The 27,301-nt window shown below is 51.7% G+C and overlaps 2 protein-coding genes across 2 annotated transcripts; one reads left to right on the forward strand and one right to left on the reverse strand.

Annotated features, from left to right (window-relative positions):
- Positions 1-135: 135 nt before the first annotated feature.
- On the forward strand, positions 136-695 carry HSPB9 (heat shock protein family B (small) member 9). The gene has a single exon (XM_004772707.3). The coding sequence runs from the start codon at positions 186-188 to the stop codon at positions 672-674; it is 489 nt and encodes a 162-aa protein (XP_004772764.1). The 5' UTR covers positions 136-185; the 3' UTR covers positions 675-695.
- A 755-nt stretch (positions 696-1,450) lies between these two features.
- RAB5C (RAB5C, member RAS oncogene family) lies at positions 1,451-26,688 on the reverse strand. The gene is made up of 6 exons (XM_045080703.1): positions 26,537-26,688; positions 6,142-6,395; positions 4,453-4,604; positions 4,125-4,247; positions 2,872-2,965; positions 1,451-2,377 (listed from the first exon to the last, which is right to left on the reverse strand). The coding sequence occupies exons 2-6, from the start codon at positions 6,305-6,307 to the stop codon at positions 2,262-2,264; spliced, it is 651 nt and encodes a 216-aa protein (XP_044936638.1). The 5' UTR covers positions 6,308-6,395; positions 26,537-26,688; the 3' UTR covers positions 1,451-2,261.
- Between the last annotated feature and the right edge of the window lie 613 nt (positions 26,689-27,301).

Here is a 27,301-nt window from a genome sequence, read left to right on the forward strand (position 1 = left end):
TCACGTGGCGGCGCCCCCCCACCCCCGCCGCCCTCCGCCATCCGCCTTGCCCCGGCCGCGGGGGAGCAGAGCTGGGCTGCTTGGAGCCGGCTCGCGGGAAGGCCTCTCCGGGTGTGCGCGCCGCGGCCGCGCGCTCAGCGCCACGCCCTGCGCCTCGCGCGGTTGGGCAGCAGTTGCTCACTCGGATGCAGCGGGTCGGTAGCGGTCTCCCCAGCGGGAGCCAGGTGGCGTCCCGCAGTCCCAGCGCGGCCCTTGCCGAACAGAACCAGGTGGCCACGCTGCCGGTACAGCTGCTCAGGGACGAGGCGGTGGCTGCGCGGAACAACGTTAATGCGGAGGATGGCTTCCAGATGAAGATGGATGCCTACGGCTTTGCCCCGGAGGAGCTCGTGGTGCAAGTGGACGGCCAATGTCTGGTGGTGACCGGCCAGCGGCAACTGGAGGGCTGCAGCCCAGATGGGGCCGGCTACCGCGTGGCACAGAGGGTACACCGGCAGATGCAACTACCACCAGACCTGGATCCCGCCTCCATGACCTGCAGCATGACCCCCTCGGGCCAGTTGTACGTCCGAGGCCCATGCCAGGCGCTGTCTCCCCCTGAAGCCCAAAGAGGTCCATCCCCGAGAGTCCGGGGCCGTGGCCCCAAGAAGAGCCAACCTACCCTGACCCAGTAAACAACTAAGTGTGCAGCAGCAGCCTTGGTGTTCTGTGGTCTTTTCTTGGCGTCGGGGTCAGAGGTCGAGGCATAACGGAGGTAGAGAGAGGGCTAGTGGAGGGCCCCTGTTGGCAGGGAAGGCATTTTAAGGGGTTGGTCCACCAAGAATAAGGCCTCTGCGGGCTGGGGGCGCTCCGTGGACCTGCTGCCCAGCCCCTGGCAGCTCACAGCAGCAGCTCCAGCAGGGAGCAGCAGAGGGCCAGGAGGCCTGCAGGGGGACCAGGCTCCATCACCACCAGAGGGCCCCCACAGACCAGACAGAGGGCTTGGACCTAGTGTGGTGCAGTCCCTAGGCCTCAAGAGCAGCCCAAGGTCCCAGAAGTCACCTGGGAAGAGGGTGAGAGGACCCAGTCCTTCACAAGGTACAGACTTAACCAAAAAACCCCAAAGAGGTTGTTTCTGGTGTTTCCAGAGACCAACTACTTTCAAATACAAACTGCACATCACCCCAGTACAATCTAGAGGGAAAGGCAAATGCAGGCCCCTCAGTTTCAAACTTGGTGAGATTCAGCCCCAGGTCACTCTTACTCCACCCTCACCCCCCTAGAGCTGGTACCAGTAAGGACCTCTTTCTCTTGGTTACCATGACCACCAGCATCCCCTCATTAGGGGGGTGTGGGGGAAGCCTCTGTTCCACAGGATTCAGTGGTTCATTTTAAATTAACTTCAAGTAAGCTAGAGTGGATATGGTCTGATAAACTCTGCCAGAGAAAGACAAGGAAGACAAGTGGGAGGTCGATTGATCGGCTGACTATATTGACAAGATACTGATTGGTTACATGTTGAAGAAAACATACAATACAAAATACAGAAAAAGTTGGTTCCATCCCCTCCCACTTCCCCCCCTTACCCACCCACCCCCAAATACTCATCATCGTGATTTGGTCAGAACAGGGCTCAGAGCCAGAGGTCAGGGTGACACGGGGAGAAGGGGCAGGTTGTGGACAAGGAGTTGGTGGCTGTCACAATAATGCTGTGATAATGCTGTGGTTTCTTTCCCAGCTGTGAGTCCGGGGGTGAGTGGGGGCGGTGGCCTGGTGACCGCCATCTGAGAGAAGAGCTGCCTCTCCCTTCCCCCGCCTCTAGGGCCTGCCCCACCACCCAGAACCAAGCCCATTCCAAACATGGTAAGGACATGGATGCTCTTGCTGAGTCTGCTCACCAGCAAGATGGAAAGAAGGGTACCTGCTCCAAACCCCCGCCTCCACACATACAAGGGGAGTGGGAAACAGGGGCACGTGGCTACTACCAGCAAAGGAAGAGTGGGAGAGCAGTAGAAAGGGCTGGAAGTGGGAAGAGCAGATCATATATATTAAAAAAGTGACTTAAGACTTAAAATTGAATTAGTATTTGTACAGAAAGGTGCAGGTGGAATAATTCACTCCGGCCTATGATCAAAATTCTATGGAGAAATCATGGCAGACCCCTCCCCCTGCCCCCAACCCCCCCAGTGGTAGCCCGAGTCGTTAAGTGCGATTGGTTAGAGTGGATTCCAGTCGGGTCGGTCAGGCGGAGGAGGTGGGGGCAGTGGGCAGGCAAGGGGGGCTCAGTTGCTGCAACACTGGCTCCGGCTGGCTGGGTTGTTCTCCTGCAGGTCCACACCTCGGTTCCGGCTCGGAGCACCCGCTGCATTCTGGGGCTCATTCTTGGGAAGCTTCTTAGCTGTTTGGAAGAGGAGGGGGAAAATGTGTTTGGGGGGTACCCAGTGGCCTTCCAAGTCCACTTGAGTGGAAGATGGCCTTTGTACCACCTGGTGTGTGGTAGCCCACTGAGGGCTTTGCTTCTATGTGCCACGTGCATTCTGAGTGTTCTGGGAAACTGAGGCAAAAAGAGGTTAAACAACCTGCCTAGGACCATGGAGTTAGGTAATAAAATAAGGATTTGAACCTGGGCAGGATGACTCACTACGGAACCAGATAAGCCTAAAAATCCTAAGAAGTAGGTTAGGGGGAGGATCGTGCAGGGTTTTAGGTGGGTGATAAGCTAAGGGTAAGAAGGTAAAATGTTGAGACTTTGGAAGGCTTTAGAAACTTCTGGGGTGAACTATCTACATCTGGGAATTAAATACGGGGACCCTAAAGACCTACTTACTACGTACTACCGACAGCAGGCAAGTGATAGGACCCGGGTCAGCGGAGGGGAGGCGAGCAACTCACCTATTGCCATGAAAATTTCATTCACGTTCATTGCAGTCTTTGCTGATGTCTCCATGAACAGCAAACTGTTGTCGTCTGCATAGGCTTGTGCTTCCTGATTTGGATGGAGGTGAGAAAGTGAGTAGGAGGGAAATGATGACAGTTGGCAGGGGCCAGGGCCCAGGATAAAAATCTTCCCTCATCACAGTCGCCTTATACACAGCAGACACAATGCAGGGGTTTTCAGGCCGAGGGCTCTCCTGCCTGGTGCCTCCCGCTACAGACACCTGCACCATAACCCCAAGGGCCTCGCTTCACATACAGCTCCTCTCAGCTCAAAGACATTAGCAGACGTTTCACTCAGGTTTCCCTAGGTCCACTGTGCCTTCTTACTCTTCAAAATCACTAAGCCAGGAAATACTTCTAGAACATTATCCTACAAATGCACTTGCACAAATGGAAAAAGCACAAAAAAGTCTGTGGATATTGACCGCAGTGCTGTTTCTGTCTTTCGATATTACAAACGACCTAGAAGCCCATCAGTTAGGGCCTGGTAAAAATGTACAGTACACAGAGCACACTCCGATCAATGTAAAGAACAGGACTCAGGGGCGCCTGGGTGGCTCAGTCAAGTTACACATCTTGACTTCAAGATCAAGACTTCAAGTCAAGGCTTGACTTCAAGCCTTCACCTCAAGTCATGATCCCAGGGCCCTGGGACTGAGCCCTGCATTGCACTCTCTGCTCAGTGGGCAGTGTGCTCCTGCCCCAACCAGCTTGTGCTCTCCCCCGCCCCCCGTCATCTCAAATAAATAAATAAAATCTTTTTTAAAAAAGGGGAGGAGGAGATTCATACACATGTGTACGTTTCTAAAAATGAGAAACTGATGCATTTGGGGGAAGGGAAGCTGAGTTTCTGAATTAAGGATTTGCATTTCGTCCTATATACCTTCTTTTACTGTGTAAATTTTACTTGTGCATGTGATATATGGAAAAAAGTAATTCTTTTTCAGTACATTTCATTAAAAAGTCAGTTTACATAAAAAATAAGCAGCAGCTTCAGCGATTCTTATGCATACACGTCACCAACCAACGAAAAAGAACAAGGAGAGGCAAACAACTGCTTTAGGCCCGCACTCAAGTCCGGAGAGGACAGCAGAGACAAGCTCACCTGCCACTTCCCGGCCTGGCCCGTGGCAAAGGCCCGGAGCAGCCCAAGCTGAGCTGCAAGTGGAGCTGGCTGACCAGGCCCCAAGTCCCATCCATCCCCCCACCTGGAATTCCACGGCTCTCTTGCTGGCCAGGTCCGCCTTGTTCCCCGCGAGCGCGATGACGATGTTGGGGCTGGCCTGCCTCTGTAGCTCCTTCACCCAGTTCTTGGCCCGTGCAAACGTGTCCTGGGGAGACAAGGCCAGAATGTCAGAGACAGAGGAGGCATTCTGCCCAGGGCCATTCACTAGAGAAGCTCGAGCTGGCAGAGCCAAGCCATTTAAGTTGTCATCGCCCTGGAGATTCTGGTGAGACACTCCCCCCAAATGACAAAGGAAATCTGCCCACACCCCCATCCAGGAACAGTGTCGAGAAGAAAGGGGAAATCTTTACTGTGTTGGTGATGTCATAGACCACGATGGCAGCCTGGGCCCCCCGATAGTACATGGGGGCCAGGCTGTGATACCGCTCCTGTCCAGCTGTGTCCCAGATCTCAAATTTGACTGTTGTGTCGTCCAAACAGACTGTCTGTGTGAGGAAGGCCGCTGTAAGAGGGAAAGCGGTGTTACAAGGCAGGAAGGAATCCAGAAGCCCCCCCCAGGTGTCTCTAGTACCATACCTGGGCTCTGGCACTCAGAGGCCCCCTGCTTCGACTGGCCCAGAGAAGCCCTCAGCCCCACAGCCAAGGCAGCCCCGAGGAGGGTACGTGGAGTCTGTGTTTTTCTGCCACGTGTTGAGGCGGCAGGGGGCTGCACAGGCTTTACAGACCCACCCAGGCAAGGGCTTCACAGGCTTTACAGACCCACCCAGGCAAGGGCAGCGGGGAAATCTGCCCGCCCTAGAGCCATTTCGGGAGTACCCTCTGAAGAGGAATGCTGCAAGGGGAAGGAGAGGCAAAACTTCTCCTCCTCCCTCCCCTCACAGAGAACAGTCCAGCTGGAAACCTCCACAGTCCCTGAATTTGCTCCAGCCCAGGGGTGTTACTGGCCTTCGGTTTCCTGAGGACACTGTCACACACTCAGCTACATTGGGGACGCCTGAGAGTACACGCTGTTCTGCTGCCAGGCGGAGGCCGGGTGGCTGGCTTCCCAGCTGCCCCTGCCACCTCCAGCCATGCCGGCTAGCTACCACCCCCCGCTTTGACCTTGACCCACTCCTGACTGGCCACAGCCACGCTGTGGCTCAACCTTCAGGGAACACAATGACCCCATCTTGGGCCTGAGGAGACAAGGAGGGACCACATAGCGCTTGTGCATATGCTTCAGAGGAGTCCCAGAGCTGGGCAAGGCAGGTGGGAGCCCCCTACGCCCTGGGACCCAGCAGAGGCTCCCAGAGAGCCCTGTGGGGAAGCCTGCTTGCCTTGTCTGCTACCCCCCCACACACTGCTCAAGGAGGGGCCCGGGGACTGCCTCACTTCCCTCTCTCCAGCTCCTGACTTGAGTGCTGAGGAGGCAGCAGAAGACTGCTGACACGGCCCGTTTAGCTTCCAGCTGCCTGGAAACCTCCTACCAAGAGGGTAGAGAAAGGATGACTCAAGCCCAAGGTCGGCCCTGGCCCCTCAAGGTTTGTCCTGGCCACTAAGGCGGGGGACCGAGTCCAGACCATTCCGTGCTAAAATGCTGACTACTGGGAAATCAAGGATGGCCTCTGTGCTCGAGGGTAAAGGTCAGCTTCAGGAACACTGGCCCACTCACCAGGCCATTTCCCCATTCTGGAAAGTAGGAGAGGCCAGGACAGATGCACTGTCTGGCACAGCAGGAAGGACCCTCAGAGATGCAGTCCCAGCCTCTTCCCTCCCAAAGGCCAGGGCAGTGGGAAGGTCTTAGCCAAGGCCACACAATATTCCAGTGGCGTCATTAGGAGAAGCAGCCAGTTTGTAACCATGAGCCAAGTTCTGAAGGAGGACTACTGGGACACTGCGGGGGAGACCGGCTGCTGGATTCAATCTGACGGCCCAGGTGAGGAAGAGGTGCTGCCGACCCCGCGCGTTAAGTCTCTCTGGGCAAGCGGCTCCTTTTTCCTCAAGGCCAAGTTATTTCTCCGGCATTCCCAAGACTACCCCACTCCCCTGTGCCCACTCACCTCCAATTGTGCTCTCCTGATACTCGTGGAACTGTCCCTTGACAAAGCGGAGGACGAGGCTAGATTTGCCCACCGCGGACTCCCCCAGCAGGACCAGCTTAAACTGACAGATCTTGTTCCCAGCAGCTGGTCCGTTGGGTCGCGCTGCACCTCCCCGACCCGCCATGGCCCGTCCTGCTGTAGTGGTACCAGTGAGCGTGGGGCGGGGGCCGGCGCTGTGCGAAGAGGCACTCAGGGAGGAGGGGGACCTCCAACTGCAAGAGAGATCAGCAGTACCGGTCAGTCCAGAGACGGCTGCTCAGCGAGGCCTTCTTCGATCACATGTCTCTCCCTCTGCCCCCCGACCAGGGACCTAACTACCTCCCCTCTTGCCAACTCCTGGCCCCCCAGGCCCCAGAAGTTAGCAGAAGAGCCCTAGCTAGGATGTACGACAAGTCCATTTGCTCTACAATCATCTGAGCAGTGAAAGTGGTCTCCCAACTTTAAGGCTCATGGTTCTGAGCAAACATACTGGCTTCCCGATCCCAACTATGTGCATGTGCATACAATTTAAACACACACAGGAGAACGAGCATATGGCAGCCTGGTGGCAGTTAACAGGCGCCTTGGGGTATCAAAAAATCATCTGGGAACACGCCAGGATGTAGGTGAACAAATAATGAACTTGCAGTCCATTAGCTAAGCTCTCGGCCCACCACTGTGCACAGCCAGAGTGAGTGGTGAGACTGCCCAGGGCACGGGGAGTCCCAGTAGCAAGCTCAAGCTCAAGTGCTTGTGGGTACTTGGGGACCAGGGAGGGCCTGGCCAATGCAAGTTGTTGCCAAAATAGCCATTTTGTCCTGCTATCTCGAGAAGGACCGCCCAACTTTCTCAGTCTGAGGCTGGACTGTGCACTGGGGTCAAAGCCTCATTCGCTCCTCCATCCTGAACCTGTTCCCTCAGGTGTCTCATTTGTGATGGGCCAGAAGTCTCATACACATTAAAACACAAAACACACACCAAAGCCAGAGAGCTCTGATGGCAGTCGGAACAGCTGCCAAATTTCCCTTATGAACAGAGACCTCAGTTCCATTCTCTACTGGCAGAGGCGGAGGGTGACGCAGAGAAAGAACCGGGGAGGTACGGGAGGGCAAAGACAAGGGACACCGAGACCTGCACCCCCAGCAGCTGGTGACAGCTTAGTCACTGTTAGCGATAGCTTTGGAGGCGCAAAGAAGGATGAGCCTATCTTCAGAAGCCTCCAGAAGATTTACACTAAAAAATAACAGAACATATACATGATGTTTTACAGACGAGTGCTGAGAGAGGTATTTGGTCCTGAGCATCTGTACAGCATCTGAACCTAAGCTGGAAAGAGAAGTTTTTTTTTTTAAAGATTTTATTTATTTATTTATTTATTTATCTATCTATCTATCTATTTATTTATTTATTTATTTGACAGAGATCACAAGTAGGCAGAGAGGCAGGCGGGTGGCGGGGGGAGGGGGGAAGCAGGCTCCCTGCTGAGCAGAGAGCCCAATGCGGGTTCGATCCCAGGACCCTGAGATCATGACCTGAGCCAAAGGCAGAGGCTTTAACCCACTGAGCGACCCAGGCTCCCTGAAAGAGAAAGTTTTGATTCAACTACCCTTGGCATGATGGAGTCAATGCAGGTAGAGTGTTTAGAAGCAGATCCCAAGTCCAGCCCTCACCTGTCCCCTGAGCAAGGGGAGTGCATCCCCCACAGTCAGAGGACGGGGGCGTGAATGAAGAACAGGACATATATGTGGGAAGCGATGGGCTATGCTCACGCAAGAAGCTGACAGCAAAGGGCTTGCTTTGTTCAGTCTGAAATCCTTTTTTCACATCCCTGTCCTCCTGGCAACTCATTTAAAAAGTGAGCTTCAGGAAGAATGATTCACTAGCCAGGAACAACAGTTTCCTTTCTGGACTGCGCCAAAGGAAAAGAGGTTTGAAATGGGAGCCACCTCTTCCCCAAGAATAAAGGAAGGCACTATTGCTGGGGGGGGGATCTCGATGAGAGACAATACATGCTAGTTCCACCATATTTTACAGTTTACGGGGTTCTCTTTTCACCCAGTCATTGATGTCTGCAAGACTCTATGGCCCTTTGAGGCAGGGTCTATGCTTTTAGCTTTTTTGGCTTCCTTTTTTTTTTTTAAGTTTTATTTATTTATTAGAGAAAGTGCGTTGAGTGAAGGAGCATGTGCCCACATGCATGGTGGGAGAGGCAGAATGAGAGAGAATCCTTCAGCAGACTCCTCGCTGAGCACAGAGCCCAATGCCAGGTTCCATCCCAGGACCCTGAGATCATGACCTGAGCTGGTATCAAGACCCAACCCCTTTAACTGCCTGCGCCACCCAGGCGGCCCAAGTGCTTCTGGCTTCTTTGCGAGCCTTCTTCACAAGGCCTACTTACACACTGGGAATTCAGAGTGCTCACCAAGGAAATCAGTTGGAGAGATAGCTAGCATTTACTGAGTGATTGCACAACCATCACCTCCCTTAAAGCTTTAAAACAATCCCCCTTTTTTTTTCCTTCAGGTAAACAGCTTGACGCTCAGATGTTACATATGCACAGCTCACGGCCACCCGGCACACAGGGGACAGAGCTAGACACAGGCTGCCTGCACGCTCCCCCTTATCTCCCAGCCCATCTCCCTGCCCGTGGGAAGAATGCTGGAGACAACGCCCACCCTGTGTTTGATGTCTGGTTGCTGGTGAATGAGCCCCCCCTTTTCGTGGCAGTGGCTGTGCTGGCCTGCAAGGTGGGGCTCCCGCCAACAGTCACAGGGATCTTGCAGGCCCTGACTACTTCCACCAGTGGGAGGGGCTGCCCAGGGCCAGGCGGGGCGACAGCAGCAGAGGGAAACCACAATGGAATTACAAGTTGGTTATTACCACAAATCGACGTGACACATCATCTTGGCTGGGCGGCAGAGTGTGGCTGGGGCACTACAGGAGGTATGAGGGAATGGAGACAGAAGATGAAGTCCCCAATTGCAACAAAACCAGAGCAGCTGGGGCTGAGGGCTACTGGGGTGGGGAGTAACCAGCACCCACAAGTCAAGAAACACAGAGATAACATCTAAGTCTTGTCCCTATCCAATCAGTGGGTTTCCAGATCCTTCCCAGACAGAACCTGGTATTGTTAACAAGCCAGGAGGAGGGACAAATAACTCTTATCCAGCGGTCCCTGACCTTGTCTGCATGTCAAAATCACCTGTGCAGCCAACCCCTGGAGGTTTTGATAAAGGTCTGGAGGAGGGCTTAGTTTCTATTTATTTTTTAAATTTTTTATCTTTTTAAAGATGTTTTATTTATTTTAGAGACAGAGAGAGAGAGAGAAAGAGTTAGAAAGACCAAGCAGGGAGTGGGAGAAGGGAGAAGGAAAAAAAGCAGACTCCCCCCTGAGTGGGGAGCCCAATACAGGGCTTGATCTCACAACCCTAAGATTATGATCTGAGGCAGAATCAAGAGTCAGACACTTAACCCACTGAGCCACCCAGGTGACCCTGTTTTGTTTTGTTTTTAAAGTGCTGTAGGTCAGGCACCTGGGTGGCTCAGTGGGTTAAACCTCTGCCTTCAGCTCGGGTCATGATCTCAGGGTCCTGGGATCGAGTCCTGTATCGGGCTCCCTGCTTGGCAAGGAGCCTGCTTCCTCCCCTCTCTCTCTCTCTGCCTGCCTCTCTGCCTACTTGTGATCTCTGTCAAATAAATAAACAAAATATTTTAAAAAAATAATAAAGTGCTGTAGGTGCTCTGCCTGGCACACACAGGCTGGTGACATGTTCTGCCTGGATGCTGGTCCTGCCCTCCAGAGACACCTGAGCAGGCACATATTGTACTTTTTTTTTTTTTTTTAATATTTTATTTATTTATTTGACAGAGAGAGATTACATGTAGGCAGAGAGGCAGGCAGAGAGAGAGAGGAGGAAGCAGGCTCCCTGCTGAGCAGAGAGCCTGATGTGGGACTCGATCCCAGGACTCTGGGATCATGACCTGAGCTGAAGGCAGTGGCTTAACCCACTGAGCCACCCAGGCGCCCCCATATTGTACTTTTTATGGCCTGCGTGGCCTCGTGGTTTTCCTGGCCTCACTTGGTGGTCACATGACCAAAGGTATTCAAACTTCCCAGACAACAAAGCCATGGAGGAAGCTGATTTTGCCCCAAAGGGCACATGAAGACCAGGGAGTGATTCAGACAGGTGAAGGCCACACCCAGAACCCCAGGAAGCTTTCTGCCCTCCACTCCCAAGCCTGGGAAGCTAAGGATGCGCCCTAGCAGGTGGCAAAGAGGTAATTTCATGCACTGAGCTTGCCTGCTGCTGGGAATCTTCTGAACCAATGGCAAGAATTATCCACGGGTGCTCAGGTGATGGAATTATAACCAAAACTACTGTTGAAAAAAAAAAGTCTTCTTTCAGACAAAACCAGGAACATGGGTAGCTCAGTCAGTTAAGCGTCTGCCTTTGGCTCAGGTCATGATCCCAGAGTCCTGGGATCGAGTCCCGAATGGGGCTCCTTGCTCTGAGGGGAAACATGCTTCTCTCTCTGCCTGCTGCACCCCCTGCTCACGCTCTTTTTGGCATATAAATAAAAATCTTTTTAAAAAATTAAATGATAAAAGAAAAAAAAAGAGCCCAAGTTGTAGTCAGTTTCTTACAAGATACAGAATGGGCCAAAGATTTCATTTTTTAAGCCAGTTTCTCCAACACTAGGAAAAACACGTAAGTAGGATGGATTTCCTCCTGGATATGTTCACGAAGCTGCTCAAATGGGTAGAGCTTCAGACCATGACAAAAGACTCTCCTTGACATGAGCTGCTCCCCTCACCCTCCAAATCTCAGCCTTGGTTTGTTCAGAGGTCATGGAGAGGAAGCACTATCCCCAACCTCATCATCTTCACAGGAAATGGGAGCGACTGCAAGGGCTGGGGGGTGCACTACACTTTCCCCAGCAATGCACATGAAAGGGCAGAAGGACCTACACTCCTGAACATACACCCAGCCGGTTCTGGGGCCGGGTGCCAGAGAGAGAGCAGAACACTGCTCTGCCTTACCCTGGCTTCTCTCTACTCTGGACACTATGGGTAAGTGGATACCAAACTTTCTGTTATTAGAACCACACAGGGCATTTAGAAAAATAACCCTAGCCCCCTGAATTAAAATCTCTAGAAGTGGAGTCCAGAGAATGTTTTTATAAAATAAGTTCCCCCAAGGATTCTAGGCAGCCAACTCAAGCACACGAGCTAGAGCTGATAGAGAAAGGAGGGAGGAATGCAAGAAAACAGTAAGACACCCCCAGATCAGCGCCATGGACAACAGAGCGGGATCAGCTTGGGGGTGGGAGCCAACTACTGAGGCCTTCACGACACCAGATGCTGCGGGACTATCGCCCTTTGCTCTAGCCTTCACCAGAAACGTCTCTTCTCTAAGCATGAAGTCACCCAGTTCATACTTTTTGTCCTTCCTGGTAATAGAGTGAGCAATTCCAGCTGATGGGTGTCTCTCGTGCTTCCTGTTTGCTTCAGAGACTTCCTCTAGCTGACAGTCCTGGCACAGCCTGGATAGTGAGCTGATGAGGGAAACCAATCAGACTCTGTTGACCAGAGGCTGAGAAGGGCTCACTCAAGGTTAGCCCTTGGAGGGGAGGGGGAAGGACTGTGAACCAAGTGACCCGCCCCGCCCAGGGCCCCCTAGAGGTGGTTCTGGCCAGGGACTCTTCAGCTCTACTCTAGATGAAAGCATTCCTGAATATTTAACACCACAAGAGCTGGGCAAGAAAAGGCGAGAGCAGAAGCAATTTGTTCCCTTAAGGAGATCCAAACGTGAGGCACAGGAGGAAAGGTAATTGGGTTCAAAGGTGGAGGTGGAAGACCTTGAAAAGCCCAAATCAGCCGGGGAGGATATGATTCACCCATAGGCTCAAGAACACAGCTCTTCCCCTAAGGAGAAAATCACCACGACCAGCACACAGGACCAGAAGGCAGACTCACAGCAGGACTCCCCGGGCCTCTGGCTGGCGGCAGAGCCAGAAGAAAAGTCTGAAGCAACACAAGCTATGAGCCACATGAGACACTCGTCAGCCTTCCCCCGGGGCAAGTGGCAGCTTGGGACTTAGGAAACTGAACTTAAAGCCTGGCTCCGCCGTTTATTAGCTAAGTGACCTTGGCCAAGTCAGACAAGCGTCTGCTGTGAGCTTCAGTCTCTTATCTAGAACACAGCATTGTTTAATACTGATCGCATGGGGCTGCTGTGGAGGTTAAGTGCAACAATATACAGTGTGTACCGCGCAGTATGAGGCTGAAGGTGAGGCTCTGACAAATGACAGGTTTATTATACTACTCGGGCCTAACTAGTTTTGACTCACACTGGTTGTCAAAGCACAAAGTCCTTGAAGACCTAATCCTCCTCTTTCCAATTACGGAGGAGATGAAGATGAGCTGAGGTGGCCTGCCCAGGGTCACAGCCAGGTGGTGGCAGAGTCCAAGCCCAGGACTCGTGACTCTAACAGAGCTCCCCCATCACTGCTAGAAAACCCAAGAATATTGACAACGTTATTACAGCCACTGCAAATAAGAAGGGTGGCCACCCTCGATGTGGGCTTCCACAGGATATGGCCTCTAACAACAGAAAACGGAGTTTGTATCAACCGGAAAAAAAAATATTGCTCGATGGGAAAATTCTATTATTTTGATTTGGGAGGCAGACACACATATGTCCATAAACGTAAAAACCCATCAAGCTGCCCAACTGAGAGGTGTTAATCTTACAATGTGTGAGTTCCAGGTCAGTAAAAAGGTAAGGAGTGTTTCTGGCATAGGATTTTGCCTACAATGGTGAGAAATTAAAGCTTATAAATGACATGAAACCAGTCAGAAGGTATATAAGACACCTTCTGCCTCTTCTATAGTATGACAAAATTCAGAATAATAAAGATAAACAAAAAGATGATGCCTGAATTAGAAGAGGGCCAAGAGAGAGGCACCGAACTGGCTCAAAGAAGCATGTGATTCTTGACCTCAGGGTCATGAGTTCGAGCCCCACTCTGGGTGTGGAAATTACTTAAATAAATTAAAAAAAAAAAAAAAAAGGTCAAGACAGAACAAAGGAACCCACCTAACAAGGCACAAGCAAACACGGTTCAACAGAAATAGGACTGCTATGCACATACCGAGAATGTATCTGTTCTTAACTGTGGACTGAAGAATTTTAAAGTTGTTTCAAGCTTCATAATAAGAAGAGAAGGTGACATTTATGTCTTTTCAATGAGAAGAAAGGTTACACCAGTGGGGCTCTGCACTCTCCAACCAGTCCGGAGAGTGTGCGCTGAGAACAAGGGGTATAGGGGTGCAGGCTGGGAGATGGAATCAAAGAGAGGAACATCATTCTATGTGACCAGGACTATGGAACCGCAACACAGAGGACCTGTGTCCCACCTGGAATGCAACAGAGGAATCTTGGCCCTGGAAGCCAGAAGCTTAAAAGCCCACGCACGTTGAGATCTGGGGAGAATGCCGATGGGGTGAGTCGGGCCAGGGCCCCTCCTGCCACGGGTAAGTAGGGGCTTCAGGATTAGGACAGCTGGCAGCAAGAGGGGAAGGGGGTGCCACGTTTCCATGGTCAGAGTAAGAGCACTCCCTTTCCAGGAGGGAGCGAGGTAAATCAGCCCAGATAGGGGCTCTGAGTGAGCTGGCTCCCCTCCCTTGAATCTGCCCCCAGCTGCCCACCCAATTCCCTCAACTGGTCAGTTTCATCGTACTCCCCTTTCAGTGAGAATGCCCCTCTGGGGCTGGGTGCCTGGACTTCCCCACCACAGGGCACTGGTGGGGTCCACAGGGGCTCCAGCTGAGGCCACCAACTGCTCTAATACCTGCAGAAGGAGCCAGAGTGCAGGGGCTCCAGGATGCTTAAACCCTAGATGCGCATGACCAAGTGGTCCTTTCTACCATCCAGGCAGAACCTGGGGCTCTAGAGCCCCTTTCTCCTGGGCAGAAAGATGCCAAGCTGAGTGAGGCAGAAGCCACTCTTGAGGGACAGACTCCCAGCTTCCCAGAGCCTTGCCCCAGCAAGAACAAGAAAGCCTTCCCTGAGCTTTGCGCCGCTTCCTCAGCAATCCACGACAGACAGTCCCGGAGAGGGGGACAGAAGCTGACTCAGCAAGCGCTAACTTTCAGGCAGAGGATGGAAACCTCCAGTCCCTGCTCCCTTTCTTCCCGTGCCCACAGGAAGATTGCTGGTGGGTTGGGGGGAGAGGGGATGCGGTTACAACACTTATCTGCTGACACGACTTGGTCAGTGTGGACTGTCTGTAACTGTCCACAGAAGGGCCCGAGGAATCAATGGGCAGCTCTGAGATCCTCATTCCCGGGTCCTGCTGGCCAACAGAGGAGTCAGGCGTTTGGGTGGCAGGTTAGCGAGGAAGGCCAGACAGACAGGGGACTGTGAGGCTGTGACCAGACAAGGCTTGTCCTGCATTCTGATTCTAAGAGGCACCCGGGGCCCTGGGCACTCAACACTGGCAGTCCCAAGAGACTCTTCTCCCTAAGGGGACCCAGTCCCTGACTCAGCACAGCCCAGTCAGCAAGGCTGTGGCAGACTGCCTGGCCCCAACCAGGGCAGCTCTCTAAGAAGCCTCAAGCAAGAGCTCCATGTGAAGTCTGGCACCTTCTGCGGCACAAAGCCACACCCCCTGGCTATGAGGCCTGGTGCAGACGGGCCTGAGGCTGAGGGGTGGTTCATACCCCACCACCCAGCTCTTCACCTGCCGGTGCCAGGTGAGATGCTAAGAAGAAAGCCAGGCAAGGCACAGGAGCTTCCCTGGCGCCACCCACACTGGCTGCGGCCCCGGTGGGGTGGAGGAGCCCGGGTAGCGTAAAAGCGAGTGAGGACAGGCATGGGGTCCCTGTAGACAACACGCTGCGCTGGTGCTGCTCCTGCAGTTACTACAGGACTACTGGAATCTCAGCAATGCAGGGCCCGTCTTACCCTCTGGCGCGGGAGGGTCTCAGCAGCGACCAAGAGCACCAGCTGGGACAGCTGCCACTTCGGCTGCTGCCGAGGCCCAGAAAGACGCCAAGAACCTCTGCTGAATGTCAGGGTCATCGGCAACACCTGTTCATCCGGCTACTCATACCAACAAGTGCAACTGATGCCCCTCACAAACCCTCCCTGACTTTCCAGAAAATCTGAAAACAAAAGAAAGCCAATTTAATTCATTGCCCTCAGCTCCTAAACAGAGAGCAGGGGACAGAGGCTGTGTTTGGGAGGCAAACGGGGAAAAGAGAATCCGGTATCAGACACCAGCAAACCAAATTCCTCTTGCTCAGACATCACATATGCTGTGGTCAGAGGCTGCCCAATGAACAAAAAACAAGGTCAAAGGGGCACCTGGGTGGCTCAGTGGGTTAAGCCTCTGCCTTCAGCTCAGGTATGGTCTCAGGGTCCTGGGATCGAGCCCCACATCGGACTCTCTGCTGAGTAAGGAGCCTGCTTCCCCCACACCTCTGCCTGCCTCTATGCCTGCTTGTGATCTCTCTCTGTCAAATAAATAGCCACTGTTGTAGATGAGAAGGACCTCACAACAAAATTCTGAAAGGCTGCACTACGGGTTTCCTTCATTTTTAAGATTTTTTTTTTTAAGATTTATTTATTTATTTGACAGAGAGAGATATCATAAGTAGGCAGAAAGGCAGGCAGAGAGAGAGAGGGAAGCAAGCTCTCTGCTGAACAGAGAGCCTGACGTGGGGCTTGATCCCTGGACCCTGGGATCATGACCTGAGTCGAAGGCAGAAGCTTTAACCCACTGAGCCACCCAGGAGCCCCTTTTTTTCTTTTAAGATTTTATTTGTCAGAGAGAGAGAGAATGCAAGCAAGCACAAGCAGGGGGAGCGGCAGGCAGAGGGAGAAGGAGGTTCTGCCCTAAGCAAGGGGACCAATACGGGACCCGATCCCAAAACCTTGGGATCATGACCTGAGCTTAACCAACAGAGCCTCCCAGGTGTCCCTGGGTTTCCTTTAACAGCACCTAATGTCATGCCTGATGTGCAGCATGTGCTCATAAATGTGGTACATAGGCCTGGCTGGGTCTGGCAAGTGATGGGGCAGCTGAAGGTTTAAATCCACATCCACCTGCCAGTCGGCTCATTCCCCCCCAACCCCACAGAGCCACAACCCAGCTGCAGAGCCTCCTCACTACCCCAGACAGGACCTATTAGGTTCCTTCTGCACAGGGGCTAAGGGCACCAGTGCCAGAGTCAGAGCGACTCCAGTTCCACTCCCGCAGCCACTATGTACTAGGGTGACCTGGTATTGTGTCACGGCCCCCACTTCCTTACATGTAAACAGAGAGACTAGGGCCCCCATCTCCTAGAGCTGCTGGGAAGAGGCTCCCGGAAAGACTCCCAGCAGAGGGCCTAAATCCAAGCAAGCACAGTGCTGAGGTGGGGAAGCCCCTGGCCCTGGAAGTCCCTGCGAAGGAAGCGGATCCTCAATCAGTATGTTATCCACGGGTCACACATTCATTCTCTTGCTCTCTCCCTGGACCCCACACTTCAGTGCCCCTTCCTGGGAGAGAACGCTGAACAGGACAACTGCTAGGGTCTGAATGTTTGTGTCCTGCCACCCACCCCTCAAATTGGTATGTTGAAATCCTAATCCCAGGGTGATGGTATCTGGAGGTGGGGCCTTGGGGAAGTGATTAGGCTGGAGGGTAGCACACTCATGATCGGGGTTAGTGCCCTTCTCAAAGAGGCTCCAGAGGGCTCCCTTTCCCCTCCCACCAGGTGAGGCGAGAAGTCAGCCTGGAATATAGCCTTCACCAGAACCTGACCATGCTGGATGCCACCCTTATCTTGGACTCCCAGCCTCCAGAACTGTGAGAAATTAATTTCCTTGCTTATAAGCCATCCAGTCTGTGGCATTTTGCTATGGCAGCCCAAACAGACTGAGATGATGACTTTCAACAGTGTCCTGGAAAAAGGACCAGCTCACCCTTGACGTCCTGTGTCTGTCAGTAACCATAACCACGTATTCTCTGGAGACTGGCTTCCAAAGCCACAAGAATGGAGGAGGGACCACCATGATCCAGAAAAACTAGCAAAGTTGAACCCTCTACCAGAAAACAAAAAAAAAAAAGAAAACCATAACCCCTTAGGGAAAAAAAAGAGAGAGAGAGAAAGAAAGAGCCCCACAAGAGAAAGCATCTTAAAGCCCAATGCCCTTCCTTCCATTTCAAAGCCTCTTTCAGGAAAGGGAAGAAGTAGTTCAGTTGTGGAGTGGGGGAGGGGACAGGACCAGGACAGCTGACAAAGAAACCAGAGTTCCTTTTAAAGAACTAGGCTGGAAATGCTAGAGGTTTGGAAATCGGCGTCATTAATCACCACAGCCTCCGAGCAGCTCAGAGAGCAATGTGATGACTAGGAGAGCAGCCAGGGTGAGGAAGGCCACCTACGCCCTCCCCCACGCCCCAGGATGCTCTAACAGAGCCACCTGAAGGGGACACACATGCAGCTATGAATAGAAAGATTAGAGGCTTGTAAACCAACTCCTGTTAAGATCCCAAGTTAGTGTTTCCAGAAGGGCTCAAGTTACACTTCAGAGGGCTGACAGTACAACAGAAGGATTTAAGCTATTCAATGATTCAGGATCACAGCTCAAAGTGACAGCCACAGCCCTGGGCCTGCCTAGAGCCAGAAACCCTCCTGAAGGGGAGGTCTGTTTTTGAATGGCAGCAAAATAACGCTGGCCCGGGCCACATGGGCTCTCTTGTAAGACCCAGAGCCCTAGAAGGTTGGGCTGGAGAGCTTAGCACCTGAAGTCCGGGATGATGATGTAGCTCATCTTCCCAACGGGACAGTAAACTCCAGAGTAAAACCACACCTGACCCTTTGTGAATCAGTCCAAGCATCAGGGAGGGCTACGGGACGTATGAACGTGTGAGTCAAGAAGCAGCGGCCCTGCTACTGGGGTCAACCACCATGATTCCCACACACACACATCTCCCCGGGGGGCATCTCCACCTTGTCTACTTCCAGTGTCTTCAGAGACTAGCTACCAAGAGGAGACACAACTTGAACCCATGTACACAGCTCTGGATCGACATACTTGGCGGAAATGGTTACTAAGAAGGCAGTGCAGTCATGGAGAGACAGCCGATTCTAGGCCTGGGGCAGGAGGCAGACAAGGGGAGCCTGGAGCATCCTGTCACACCACCAAGGAGTGAAGAGGTGCTCAAAAAAGGAAATGGGGGTGGCCCCAAGGGCACAGACAGCACTCCCCAGGGAGCAGACCTGGAACAACCTGAGCAATATGACAAAGTAGTACTGGATTTTATAAACTGAAGGTGAAAATAAGTACCCAAGAGTTCGGACCATTATAAATAAATGAAGAAAGGAAGAAATGAGGGAAGGCAGACCGATCTCCCCCGTGCCAAGAATTCCACATAATTCATGCAGATCCACGGCCCTCAGGGAGAGGGATGTCACTACAGTGTGCGCAGCACAGAGGGACTTCCTTCCCAAGAGGACAGGACATGGGGTCAGCGGGGAGACCATGATGTCACAGTGGGGAAACCTGACCCACATCACCTCAGCCAGGTGGCCGAGGGTGACACCAAGAGTGACAAGTCACGGTAGTTGGCTGTGCCCTTGACCATGATGACAGAGGCCCTTCACCTGCATGGTCTGCCTCCCCAAAACTCTTAACCTCCGTGTCACCGTGAGGAAAGCGTTAGACAAATCCCAACTGAAAAATGCACTAAGAAATACCTGACCAGTGTTCCTCAAATGGTCGAGCTCACAAAAACAAGGGAAGTCTAAGAAACCGCCTCCGCCAAGAGGAGCCTTAAGGCCGCACAATGACTAAATTTCGTATAGTATCAGGAGGGGATCTTGGAACAGAAAAAGGTAAGGAAATATGAATGAGGTACGGGCCTTTAATTAATAATTTTCTTAAAGATTTTATTTATTTATTTGGCAGAGAGAGACAGCGAGAGAGGGAATACAAGCAGGGGGAATGGGAGAGGGAGAAGCAGGCCTCCCACTGAGCCAGGGAGCCTGACACAAGACTCAATTCCCAGGACCCTGGGACCACGACCAAGGCCAAAGGCAGACGTCCAATGACTGAGTCACCCAGGTGCCCCTTTAAGTAATAATTATGTATCCAAGCTGGTTCATTCATTGTGACCAATGTACTGTGTTAACGTAAGATGTTAATGGTGGACACTGGGCAGGTGAGAAAACTGTACTACGGTGTGCACTTGTTCCAAAACTATCCTGAAATAACGTTTATTTAAAAAAAAAAAAAAAAAAAGAGGGGCACCTGGGTGACTCAGTTGGTTAAGTGTCTGTCTTCTGCTCAGGTCATGATCCCAGAGTCCTGGGATCGATCGAGCCCCACATTGGGCTCCCTGCTCAGTGGGGAGCCTGCTTTTCCCTCTGCCACTCCCCCTGCTTGTGCTCTCTCTCTCAAATAAATAAAATCTTTTAAAAAAAGAAAAAAAAAAAAAGGCAGGCACTGGCTCATCCTGTGACAAAATGAAATCCAAGGACTCCAGTGACCATAAACTCACATTCCTAAGACAAGTTAACTAACTCTACAGGGAGCTGCCCAAGGGGCAGACGGGAAGAGGGGCAGCAGGAGCTGCACCAACAGTCCCAAGAACCACATTCCACAGGCACGGGGCCTGGGAGTTTAAAGTCCATGCCAGCAGGTTCCATAGACAAGGCTGCTCTCACCACTGCCAGTCTACACCTCTGCTGATGCCACTCTCTTAAGACCTTCCTCCTTCGAGAATGAGCGTAGCAGATGTGCCAAGCAGCACCCTTAGACCAGAGTTAAAGTCACTCCCAGTGATCATCGCTAAGTCCCGGCCTGGCCTCAGTGCCGCCTCAGCACGAGAAGCTGCAGCAGCCTAGCGATCAAATACTCATACTGTAGAAGGTGACCCACGGGACTGTGGACGACCAAAGCCATGGCCACCTTTCCTGACGAAACCCTTCACTGGAGGGGCGCCTGGGTGGTGCAGTGGGTTAAAAAGTCTCTGCCTTCGGCTCAGGTCATGATCCCAGGGTCCTGGGATTGAGCCCCGCATTGGACTCTCTGCTCATCGGGGAGCCTGCTTCCCCTCTCTCTCTGCCTGCCTCTCTGCCTACTTGTGATCTCTGTCAAATAAATAAATAAAATATTAAAAAAAAAAAAAAAAGAAAGAAAGAAAAGAAAAGAAACCCTTCACTGGAAAGACTGAGAGTGGCAGATTGCTCTGGCAATTTAGTTTGTGACCTGTCCCCACCCCTGTGTCATCTGCACTGTAACCTTGACTCCAACCACCTGTTTGGTCTCCCATCTGTGAGCAACTTGCCTGAGGATAGGCCAAAGATACAGCCCAGGCTTTGGGGTCAGATGGATGTAAGTGACTCCCGGATTCACCAGGTCCACGCTGTGTGAGCTCAGAAAGTGTGTGTTCAAGGATGTGAACCAGCCATGTGCTTCAAGGGCAACTAGGAATGTCTGCCCCTTCCTTTAACAACCGCAGGAGGGGGCATCCGTGATGGGGACCAGGTGAGGACTGGACGCATGGATAAAACAGGACATGATCTGTGCCCCTATAGGGTTCATGCAGTAGACAAGGGGTGCTGAGAGGAAGGGCAGGGAGAAGCCCTCAGCCTCCCTGGGGGAAGGGAAGGCTTCACAGAGGAAGTGATGTTCCACCTGCACTTGGAGAGCAAGGTCTGGAGATGCAGCTCTCAGGCCGGGGAGGGGGAGAAGAGCCCTCTGGGCAAAGGGAAGAGCACAGAGCCCAGACATGGGGCCAGAAGGGCTGTGCTGTATGAGGATCTGAGTACAGACTGGATTGTGACCGCTGGCTGTCGAGTTCCCCACCTCAACAAGGGGATTCAACACAGAGCGGCCCTCCTGGGGATTAAGGAGTCACGACATGCGAAGGGCTAAGGAGAGCACCTGGCACAGCAAGCAAAGCTGAAAAAGCTGCACTTTTACTTGTATTACTGTTCCTACAAAGAGGAGACGGAGATATATAATCTGAAAACTAGTCTCTTAAAATATCGGGTTCTTCATGAGGAGGGCTCCTTAAGAAATACTCCAATTCTCCTCTGCCATGGCTCCTGAAAGCCCCTGACCTTCGTGCCATCCCAGTTTATAAATCCTATCTGAAGCAGGGCTTCTTAAATAGCCCCAACAAAAGTACCCCAACTAAAGTCAGAGGAGAGGAAATGCAAAAACGCCAGGAATCTAGGAACTGAACACGAAGCAGCCTGCCACAACCAAAATATTGCCTTTGAGTTTCTTGTTTTAGCTTAGATTCACGAAAACTTTGCATTATCTGTAACAGATCCAGGACTTTTTTTAATGCAAAAATGTTTAAGAGGAGGATGGAAGGACCTAGAAGACGCAAAGCCCTCTCTCAGTCTCCGGCTCTGAGTCTCCACAGCACATGACCCCAGCAGGGTCTGAGAAGACCAATGGGAAAAGCAGTGTCAAGGCTGAGCATTCTCTTCTGTAAAATGGGAAGACAACCTACAACAACTCTGATTGCTATCTACAAGGTGAGACAACATGCAAAACCATCAAGCAAAGCACCAGGCATCACAGCAACACCTGGTACAGATGCTGAATCAGAATCCTAGGGATGCGGGCACCTGGGTGGCTCAGTCGTTAGCATCTGCCTTCAGCTTAGGTCATGATCCCAGTGTTCTGGGATGGAGCCCCACATTGGGCTCCCTGATCCACAGGGAATCTGCTTCTCCCTGTCCCATTCCCCTGGCTTGTGTCCTCTCTCTTGCTGTGTCTCTCTGTCAAATAAATAAATAAAATCTTAAAAACAAACAAAAAAATCCTAGAAATGAATTATAATTCGTCTTCAGAACCTCACCAATCCACAAAATTGCTATTTGTGTCTATCTATCCTGTGCCAGGGTCTGAACTAGCTCCTTTACCCTCTGTTTCTAATTCTGCAAAATACTTTGTATCCCCATTTTACTGGAAGAAACAGAGGCTCAACAAAGTCATGTAGCAAGTCCAAGGCCCTGTGACTGGTTAAGTGGGGGAGTCCGGATGACAACTCAGCTGGGGCTGACTCTCCAGCTCTCGTGCTTTCCACCCTACCATACCAACTGTTTACCGGGCAAGGGTCAGAGGAAGAAAGTTCTCTCTAAGAAGTACTTGCTTCATTTTGTTATTAGGGTCATATTCATTAATTTCCTAGGCATGATGATTTTTTTTGAAACATAAGAGCAATTTTCTTCAATCTTCCAAATCATTTTCTTTTTGTTGGTTCTGTTATTCACTGATTGTGAAGTTATTCCTAGGGTAAGATATAACTTGCAAACTATAGTTTTCTCAATATATGTAGAAAATATGGTAAGAGAGTCAATAAAACAGATTAGAATATATTTTCATATGAGAACCTAAAATGTATACAAATAGAGAGAGATATTACCACACAAAACAAAAAACAAGGGATTTTTTTTTCTTTGCTGGAATAGATTAAAATGCAGCAAAGGAATATGGAATAAACTGAAGTAGTTTGTTTGCTCTTTCATGGAAAATTACTTTAGTTCAATGTGAACTGAGATCTTCATATATTTCAAGACTCAGTATGGATAACTAATTATCTCCCTTTAATTATCTCTAAGCTTTTATAGCAGAGGTAAATATAGAGGGGGAAATGGGTAGAACTAAAAATTATCATTGTATTTTTTTGTTTGTGACAATGATAAAGGCTGCGATAATAATTTGCATCTTCGATGTAATCAGGCTTAAATTAAGGTCACTAATGTTTATAATGTTTATAACAATGTTTATAACAAAACTAATGTTTATAACAAGGCTTTAAGAAGATACTATGTGAGCTTTATTTTAAAAGTCAATAAAAATCCCAGAAATACCTAAAAAAAAAAAAGAAGTACTTGCTTCATGGGGCTAAATTTAAATTTATGACCTTGCTGTTTCCATGTAAATTTTGGCAAAAGGAGCTCCTGGTGGAGAGCCACCATCTTCCCAGCTGCAAGCAGCAGCAGCACCACCAAGGAGAACGTGGTGGTGGTGGTGGAGGGGAGTGAAGCAGAAGCAGTCTCTATTGGCTCCCATCACCCATAACCCTGCCCGGAGAGACCCCTGAGCCCACTCACTTTTACTTTCATTTTCTAGCCATCACGGCTTTCAGGTTCCCAGAAATTAACGGTACAGATGTCAGCAAACTATCAGGCCCTGGAGAGTACTGACCTGGGACTCATAACTGCCATGGTCCATGGAGGCAGAGGAGATGGGGATCCAGGAGGATAGGAGAGTGGAGTGGGGGGTGGGGAAGAAAACGGAAGCAGAGGAGGGGCAACAATGACGAGGGATGGTGAAGGGTCTGCACTAGGGCCCCTGCTTGCTCACCCTGTGTGCTCATTCCTTAAACAGACCCAAGGAGGGCTCACTCTCAGGGAAGACGAGGCACATCGACTCTCAAATCCCAAGCCCCAGCTTTCTAACAGCCCAAGCTTTCTAACTGGAAGACCTAAGGCGAGCTACTTAAATTCCTTCAGCATCATCTCTAAAATGATACAAATCCCACTATCTCCCAGGACTCTGCGAGGAACAGGTGTGAAAAGAACTTTGTTTCCTATAAGAAACATGCACTAAAAAACTGCAACTTTGAAATGATTTCTAAAAACCTGTTGTTGGGGCATCTGAGTGGCTCAGTCAGTTGAGTGTCTGCCTTCAACTCAGGTCATGATCCCTGGGTCCTGCGATCACCCTGTGTCAGGCTCCCTACTCAGCAGGGAATCCACTTCTCCCTCTGCCCCATCCCTGCCCCCTGCTCATGCTCTCTCTCTCTCTCTCTCTGCTTGCTCTCTCAAGTAAAAATATAAAAAATTTTAGAAATAACAATAATAAAATAAAAATCAGTTGTTACCGGGGTGCCTGGGTGGCTCAGTGGGTTAAAGCCTCTGCCTTCGGCTTGGGTCATGATCCCAGGGTCCTGGGATCGAGCCCCGCATCGGGCTCTCTGCTTGGCCGGGAGCCTGCTTCCCTTCCTCTCTCTCTCTTTGCCTACTCGTGATCTCTGTCAAATAAATAAATAAAATCTTTGAAAAAAAAAATCAGTTGTTACCACCTCCTCTCTATTGTATGAATGCAGGAAAGTCCAACTAGTTGAAGAGGCAAGAGAGGAGAGGCTTCTGTCTCACACAGAGCCCTCCCTCTTTCTGCCAAGCAACATCAGATCACTGCTTGGACTCTGCAAACCCTGGATGCCAGAAGTGGCTGCCTAACTACCCAGGGCACTGATGCCTTCCACGTCTCTCTAAAGGAGAGCTTCTCCTTCAAAAAAAACCTATTTCAGAATCCTAGCTGGGAGAGCATGTCCAGACAAAGAAGGTCCCCTCAGAAGGCTGGCAGCCTCATCCTGGGACTCCAAAAGAGTTCCAGAAACCACAGAAACCAAGGAGGTAAGTTCGGTCAGACACCAATGGTCAGTGAGCAGGCAGCCTCTCTGGCCTTGTCCCTCAGAGGCACGGGCTGACCAGACTAGAGAGAAACTAGGCTGACTGCAGAAGTCTCCAACGACCCTCCAAAGACGACCACAGATAGAGAGCTTGTGATCCATTATTAGCTGACCCTAATAAATGAAGGCGTTCTTGTTGTCTGATAAAAATGAAATGAATGGGGGCACCTGGGTGGCTCAGTCGGTGAAGCGTCTGCCTTCGGCTCAGGTCGTGATCTCAGAGTCCTGGGATCGAGCCCCACATCGGGCCCCCTGCTCAGCAGAGGTTGCTTCTCCCTCTCTCTTTCTGACCCCCTCCCCACTTGTTCGTCCTCCCTCCACTCCCCCCCCCCCCAATGAAATAAATGCATCCCAGGTCTAGCTCAAATGTCTGTAGGTGTCAGGCACTAGTCAAAAAGGTCCCAAGACAAAAAATGTTTAGCACTGTAAGGGCAGTAAAGATGGCCCAGAACACTGAAGAGCTACAGAAATTCCCAAGACTACATGGTCTCTTCTCTCTTCCTTGGCTAAGGATAGCAAGGATCAGTCATGGCCTCAAAGAGTCAGGCTACTCTCATTAAGGTACAGTCTCTGGCCTGTACTTTGGCCACATAACAAAACCTGCAAGCCTGGTCTGAGACAACAGCCATTTCACACACCTAAGTTCCAAGCAATAGACAAGGATCAGATGTCAGTACAGGCTGCCTCTTGGAAAGGCTGGGGGGCGGGGGCAGGCGGCGGGGAGGGGGTGTTGTGGAGGAATCAGTACTTTCTGGCATGCTTGGGAATTCCTTGGGCTACAAAAATTAGCACATTAAGAACCCAGAGGTGCCACTGTGGTCTCAATTTACTCCTCTGTAATCTACAATTTGTCCAAGCCCAGAAGGGATTGAAGAGGCCCCGAGACTAGACAGAAGTGGCATAGACCTGTTGATCAAGGAGGTGCATGTGTGTTTTTGAGAGTGGGAAAGAGATAGGCCGGGACCCTTCAATACCACACTCCTCATTTTTTGTCTTTCCCCTACTCCCTAAAGACCAGCAGAAGCAGTCCCAGGAGAAGCAGTCCCTCTGAAGCAGCTTGGAAACAACTCACGTGCTCTGGGAGGACCGGGCTGAGCCTGGAGCAAGGGGGAGGGGGAGAGGAGGGGTGAGAGAAGATAATGAATGGGCAGATCCACCCTGATCTGTGATCTGTAGCTAAGGATTAAGCAAACCTCAGCTAAATTTTTCAGAGGCAGGAAGAGAGATACACTCAGAGAACACAACTAGAGAACAACATAACTAGAGGACAGGGTTGGGGGTGGAGGGGGCAAGACAAGAAGACAGCTCGTTTCTAAAAAGTGGCCCAGACTTGAAATTCTGCCGAGATCCTGGCTGGCTCCCTGGCTCGAAGAAAGAGAGGAAGTGAGGAGCTGTGGGAGCCTGTGAGTGTGGCAGGCTCTCACCCAGGACCCCTCGGCCCCCCAGGAAATCGAGATAAAATTTCTCTAGGGCTGGAGGGAACAACTGTTTTTATGGGACGGGGTCGAGGGGAGAGGAAAACGACGACAGACAGCACTCCTCGCCACCTCTATAGAGAAGGAAGACAGGCTCCTTCATACCCAGCAAAGATTCCTTCAGTTCTGGGAGCAGAGGAAACAGAATCTGGGGTCTCTCCCTCCACAACTGGACTGGACAGTCCAGAGGAGAGCCCTGGCGGTTTCCCAAGGCTCATAAAGGGCAGGTAAAAGATGGAAAGAAGGGCCCCCACTTTGGCCCGACGCCTGGGGAGCCCCTTAAGTGGGGGCTACGGGTCGGGGGAGGGGTCAGTATCCCCCTAAGCTGAGGTTGGGCGGGAGGAAGTACTGCCCCCAAGAGGCTTCAACGCAAGCGAGACACTGGGTCTCGGGACAGGCACACTCACGGCGGCTCCGGGGCTGCAGCGTTACTTGGGGCCGGGGCTCAGACTGGCTCCGCTCCTCTCCCCCCGGCGGTGTCCCAGGCTCCGGCCTCCACTTCCGCCTTTCAGCCGCTCCGGATCCGGATCTCCACCTCAGACCCGCCCCTCAATACTCCCAGGTGACTGACAGGGCGGAGAGACCAATGGGAGGCGCTCTTGGCCGACTCACAGGCGACGCCTGTGAGGAGCACGGGGGAGGCGGGAGAACCCGCGCGAGGGATGGCGGGACTTGTAGTTCACAGAACTGGGAGGAGCCGGTGGCCGCCTGGGATTTAGACTTTGGGTGGAGCCGGCTGCCGGCTAGGCGGAGCCCGACCGGGAACTTTTTAAAGCCAGGCCTGCCAACCGCGTCACCCTGGGTTCCAGGAGCCCCGAGGGGAGGAGGATGGCGGAGCGCTGGAAGAGGGCAGAAGGCGGTGTGTGCAGAGTTGGGAAAGCAAAAACATGGTGTGAATGAATACGCACATGAGGCCGCAGTCCTGAGCGCTGGCTAAACCGGAGAAGCCCCTGTCTGCGCTTTCTCCGGCCAAGTCAGCTCGGGGAAACGGGACTGTGGGGGACATTCTGTGGTGGGGAAGGTGATTCAAGTGCTATAAGAAGGGTTCTGTGGAGACTTCCTGGGTGAGATCAAAGGGAGACCTTCTGCCGCTTGTCAGCCATAAACCAGGACCCTCCTCCTTTGGCTGGACCCCAAGCCACACCAGGATCACCTTTAACTCTGCCTGTCCC

The sequence above is a fragment of the Mustela putorius genome, unplaced genomic scaffold, assembly GCF_011764305.1.
Source record: "Mustela putorius furo isolate JIRA1106 unplaced genomic scaffold, ASM1176430v1.1 tig00000487_pilon_pilon_pilon, whole genome shotgun sequence".
NCBI lineage: Eukaryota > Metazoa > Chordata > Mammalia > Carnivora > Mustelidae > Mustela > Mustela putorius.

Bases quoted from the DNA above. Each gene is read 5' to 3' on its own strand.
- HSPB9 (XM_004772707.3), top strand. From the start codon at position 186: ATGCAGCGGGTCGGTAGCGGTCTCCCCAGCGGGAGCCAGGTGGCGTCC.
- RAB5C (XM_045080703.1), bottom strand. From the start codon at position 6,307: ATGGCGGGTCGGGGAGGTGCAGCGCGACCCAACGGACCAGCTGCTGGG. The intron at 4,605-6,141 runs GTGAGTGGGCAC...TCCCTCTTACAG, and splicing joins TCAGGAGAGCACAATTGGAG to CGGCCTTCCTCACACAGACA. The intron at 2,966-4,124 runs GTGGGGGGATGG...CATCCAAATCAG, and splicing joins AGAGAGCCGTGGAATTCCAG to GAAGCACAAGCCTATGCAGA.